The 5,654-nt window shown below is 49.9% G+C and overlaps 1 protein-coding gene across 1 annotated transcript in view; it reads left to right on the forward strand.

Moving 5' to 3' along the window:
* Nucleotides 1-5,543, forward strand: part of LOC105903753 (CD166 antigen homolog A-like) — a 17,616-nt gene extending 12,073 nt beyond the window's left edge. The window contains exons 2-3 of the mRNA XM_031584367.2: nt 4,945-5,051; nt 5,304-5,543. Of these exons, the coding sequence (XP_031440227.1) occupies nt 4,945-5,051; nt 5,304-5,528 (332 nt within the window). The 3' untranslated portion in view covers nt 5,529-5,543. The remainder of the gene's footprint in view (nt 1-4,944; nt 5,052-5,303) is intronic.
* Nucleotides 5,544-5,654: the final 111 nt, after the last annotated feature.

The following is a 5,654-nucleotide window of genomic DNA, read 5'->3' on the forward strand; positions in this document are numbered from 1 at the left end:
ATGGGGATGGTTCAGTGGATTGGCTGGGTGATGGGGATGGTTCAGGGGCTGGGTGATGGGGATGGTAATGGCTCAGTGATAAAACAGCAGCCCAGTAATGGAGTTACTGGAGGGGGGGGGGGGTAGAGAGGTGTGTGTGTGTGGGGGGGGGGCTGAAAGCGGGGTGTGTGTGTGTGTGCGTGTGTGTGTGTGTGTGTGGAGGGGGAGCAGGAAGCAGGGGGGTTGAGAGCGGCGTGTGTGTGTGTGTGCATGTGTGTGTGTGTGTGGAGGGGGGGCAGGAAGCAGGGGGGCTGGCCCATCATCTGTCTGTCGCATGAAGACACTCCTCCGGTCCCCCGGGCCCCCCCCCCTCACCATAGATACATAATTCAGGGCTTAATGGACGCCGTGTCTGAGTGCACTTACCTCATGGCTCTGATGCACAGCTTTTGTTTAAAGAGCAATTCCAGCTACAGTTAGCAGAAGTGCTCTCAGCTAATTTATGGCAGTCTTAAGGACCCCCTAATGGGTGTGTGTGTGTGTGTGTGTGTGTGTGTGTGTGTGTGTGTGTGTGTGTGTGTGTGTGTGTGTGATTGTGTTACACTTAGATGGTGGGGGGCTGTGTATGTTAGGGTTAGATGGTACAATGTTGTGTGTTGCACTTAGATGGTGGGAGGGTGTGTGTGTGTGTCAGGGTTATATTGTGGGAGGGTGTGTGTGTCAGGGTTAGATGGTGCGAGGCCGTGTGTGTGTGTGTGTGTGTGTGTATGTGTGTGTATGTGTGTGAGTGTATGTGTGTGAGTGTGTGTGTGTGTGTGTGTGTGTGTGGGTTGAGCTCACCGGAACCTGTATGGACACACTCTTTACTGTGTCTGGCCTGGATGGCTCTGTGTGTGTGTGTGTGTGTGTGTGTGTGTGTGTGTGTATGGGAGAAGGAGGCCTGTGTGAGGTAGCAGAGTCAGCAGGGAGAGAAGAGTCTGTGGCCTTGGAGGAGTTTGGAGAGAGAGACTCAACAGAGAAGACCAGAGGAGAGAGAGAAACAGGTGGAGGAGTGAAGGACAGAGTGAGAGAGGAGACGAGAGGAGAGGAAACAGACAGAGGAGAGGAGTGTGGTTTAAAGAGAGGGAACAGACAGAGGAGAGGAGTGTGGTTTAAAGAGAGGGAACAGCGGAAACGAGGGACTCGAGACAGAGGAGAGTAGATGAGGAACCAGACACAGGAACGGTTGACTCATCCGCACCGTGTAAAGCACCTATTTACTAGAACACACACACACACACACACACACACACACACACACACACACACACACACACACACACACACACACACACACACACTCTGCTGTGTCTGTGGTGACGCATGTTTTTGAGGTTTAAGGAGGCTAAAGCACACACACAGAGTTCTATACAAACACACACACACACACAGAGCTCTATCCCAACACACAAACACACACAGAGCCATCCAGGCCAGACACAGTAAAGAGTGGTGATAGCCCAGTGTTAGCGCCACTGGCGGTTAGCTAGCAGTAACACGTGGTCATCCGTACCTGGAGATGTTATTGTCCTCAGGAGGCGAGACAGGTGTGTGTTGAACCAGTCACACAAGCCAGGGTGGCTTAGACACAAACTCCTTTGTGTCTGTGTGTGTGTGTGTGTGTGTGTGTCTGTGTGTTTGGCGGGGGGGGGGATGAGAGGGTCATCCCTCCCCCACAGGCCTTTGGTAGTGATAAACCGACAATTAGCTTTTTACAAAGAAGGGGAGTCAGGGCTAGGGTATGAGTACGTGTGTGTGTGTGTTGGGTATGAGTAGGTGTGTGTGTGTGTGTGTGTGTGTGTGTGTGTGGAGGGAGGGATGGGGGTTATGAGTAAGTGTGTGTGTTGGGTATGAGTAGGTGTGTGTGTGTGTGTGTGTGTGTGTGTGTGTGGAGGGAGGGATGGGGGTGTTGGGTATGAGTAGGTGTGTGTGTGTGTGTGTGTGTGTGTGTGTGTGTGTGTGGAGGGAGGGATGGGGGTAATGAGTAAGTGGGGGTGTTGGGTATGAGTAGGTGTGTGTGTATGTGTTGGGTGTGAGTAGGTGTGTGTGTGTGTGTGTGTGTGTGTGTGTGTGTGTGTGTGTGTGTGTGTGTGTGTGTGTGTGTGTGTGGAGGGAGGGATGGGGGTTATGAGTAAAGATCTCAGGGGAACTTGGTGTCAGACAGCATCCTTTCAACCACACCCCCCCCCCCCCCCCCCCCTCACATGCATATAACTCAGACCAATTGTGTGTGTGTGTGTGTGTGTGCAGGTCACAGGACCACAATGGACGCATTTTGTTTGTGAGTTTGTTGTGACAGCTTGGCAGCGCCGTGGGATACTCTTGAACTATTGAGCAGTGAATGGCGAATGGCTCAGACTGCGTTGACACACAGCTTGCCTGGAACACACACACACACTCAAACCACTAGATGCTTGCTCCATTATTCATGTAGGTGTGGAAATCTGCTGCTCGAATGAAGAATAAGGGCCGTAGGTATTATAAGGGCATATCGTAGGTATTATAGCAGCATATCGTAGTTAATATAAGGGCATCTCGTAGTTAATATAAGGGCATTTCGTAGTTAATATAAGAGCATATAGTAGGTATTAAGGGCATATCGTAGGAAATATAAGAGTATATCGTTTGGGGCGCTCGTCTCTGTGTTTGGACTTGTTGCCTTACTGTTTGCTCTCTAAGCAGCTCCTGTTCCTCCTGTTCCTCCTGTTCCGTACCCAATCACTATTCAGCCCACAGCCCATCTGATCTTGGACTTCATCTCAGTCAGAGACGCAGGGGTAGTCAGGGTAGGGGGGTGATTTCCCAGACGTTCTGATATCTCAGTTGGGGGGGGGGGGCAGTACCTAATCAAAAGCAGGGGACTCCACCCTCTGATCCATTGGAGGATGTTGCCAGGGCAACGCACTAAAAACCAGCCATGGCCTCCTTATCTTTTCCCTCCAAAGAAACGAACTGGAAAAAGAAGTGTAAGACAGGACAGTAGACTCTATTGTAGACTCTGACCAGTGATGCATTGTGGGGCATGTCATTCTGTTGGGGACTGAACATGGGGATATACCTGTGTCAGACCAGGGCGACACACACACACACACACACACACACACACACACACACACACACACACACACACGGTCTTGAATGGACCCGGCTCAGTGGAAGGTTTCATTGCATCTCCATCCTCTCTGGACGGAGTCAGTCACAGTGCAGGAGGCAGCCCAGACCCTCTCATCTCACTGTTCAGATCAGGGGTCTGACTGATGGGCTTCATTCAAGCCGGTCATATCAAGGCCCTCCGCGTCGGGAACAGCTCTCCAGGAAGCCCACATCTCTGCGTCCATATTGCGTTAGCAGGCAGGAATGTAGTGATGAGAGTAGAGTATGGACAGCAGACGGCCTCGGAGCATCAGTCTGGGAGATGTACACCGGCTTATCTGCACTTGTGTACTCGTGTGTGTGTGTGTGCACACAGCGCATCAGTCATGGAGATGTAGAACGGCTTATCCGCGGGGGAATTAGTTGTCCTGATGCTGAGCCTGTTTATCGGCAGGGATCACAGTGAGGAATGCTACCGCTAACCACAGGGAAGCTGACAGGGAGGGTTTGGCATGTTACAGTATATGTGTGCATATGGGAGTGTGTTTGTGTGAGCAGAGTAAGTGTGTGTAGGTGTGTTTGGCTGGTCTGGCGTGTAAAGCGAGTGTGTGTGAGTAAGTGTGTGTGTGTTTGTCTGGTCTGGCATGTGAAACAGGAGTTTGTGTGTGTGTGAGTGAGTGGGAGTGTGTTACTTGTGTTACAATGTGTGTGTGGTACTAAGTGTGAGTCTGGCTGGTGAGTGTGTAGGAGGAGTCTGTGAGTGTGTATGTGAGTGTGTTTGTGTAAGTGTGGGTTTGTGTGTGTTGGTAAGTGTGTGTGAGCTGCCACAGGAGTGTGTGTGTGTGTGTGTGTGTGTGTGTGTCTGATCTTCAGAGGGCTGCGTCTGCTCTGGGTTTCTCCACCACGCTGGCGACCCTCTCGTGACACACTGCCGGGGTTCGGAGCTCTGGCACGGCAGACGACGCCCTCAGAGTCACCACACTCCGCAGAAACAGGCACTCGCATGGACAGCAGATCCATACCTCACATCAGGGCATATGATTGGACACCTTAGCAGATCCATCCCTCACATCAGGGCATATGATTGGACAGCAGATCCATACCTCACATCAGGGCATATGATTGGACAGCAGATCCATACCTCACATCAGGGCATATGATTGGACACATTAGGGCTCATTTGCTTAATAGCCTCAGTGTATGTGCCACTGCTTTTACTGACTGTCTCTGTTATAGCCTTGGAACACAATCAGTCATTAGTATAGACACACATAGTCAGTCATTAGTATTAATATTTATTATACGGCTCCTCAGAATGTTCCAAAAAGTTCTGTTGATTTCCCTGGGCGACCCCAACATTCGCAGGTCTAATATTTCTTTATTCGCCCCTGCGAAAAATTAATGGCCGCTGTCATTGGCAACGGGTTTTGTGCTTCTAATTCACATCTTTCATATCCACAAGTAGTCCGGTCACTTAACGTAACGGAAAGTCATTGTAACTTGAAGTCAGCAAGTAATGGGTTGCTACGTAACACCTGAAACTTTAAAGTTCTATTTGTGTGAAGAACTATTTTTTCTTAGCGGAAATAACGAAACAACAACAAAATCGTTAAAAAGAGGTATTTTGGACGAACATCGTTTTGGCAAGTAACCATATAATAAGCGGGATAATGTATAGTCCGGCGGTCATATCGAGAAATAAATCCTGACGGGATGAGATATAAGAGATGTCCCTCTGTACTTTGCTGTTGTTGTTGTTGTTGTTGTTGTTGTTGTTGTTGTTGTTGTGCTCTGGCCTAAATGACACTCCGGTGTAAATGTGTTTTCTTCTAGTGAGTGCGTTGGAGAATATTAGCAGTCAGTATGGAGACACCATCAGCGTCCCCTGCAGCCCTGGAGACACGCCCTCTCAAGACATCTTCATGATCAAGTGGAAATACGTACGTGTGTTTGGACCAGAAGGGCAATGCTCTACTTCACCTCAGTAACACCGAGAAATAAACTACAACTGTCCTATATTTATATATCTCTCTATCTCTCCATCCATCCATCCATCCATCCATCCATCCATCCATATAAACACCACATGCCCAAATAAGGGCTCCCACTGTTGGTTCTCATGTGTGTGTGTCTTTCTGTGTGTGTGTGTGTGTGTGTGTCTGTCTCTGTGTGTGTGTGTGTGTGTTCTTCAGGATAAGGAGGATGGCACTTCTGGTGACCTTCTGGTGAAGAGGCAGGGACACAATGCCACCATCACTGCCCCGGAGGAGTTCACGGGCAGACTGTCCATCGGCGAGGACAACAGTCTCCTAATCGCCAACGGAGTCCTCTCCGACCAGAGGACCTTCACCTGCATGATCGTCATGGCGTCGGACATCACAGAGCTCGCAGTAGAGGTGTTCATCCACAGTGAGTAAAGTTCCCAGTGCTCCCAGTAGAGGTGTTCATCCACAGTGAGTAAAGTTCCCAGTGCTCCCAGTAGAAGTGTTCATCCACAGTGAGTAAAGTTCCCAGTGCTCCCAGTAGAGGTGTTCATCCACAGT

Source organism: Clupea harengus, chromosome 17, assembly GCF_900700415.2.
Source record: "Clupea harengus chromosome 17, Ch_v2.0.2, whole genome shotgun sequence".
NCBI lineage: Eukaryota > Metazoa > Chordata > Actinopteri > Clupeiformes > Clupeidae > Clupea > Clupea harengus.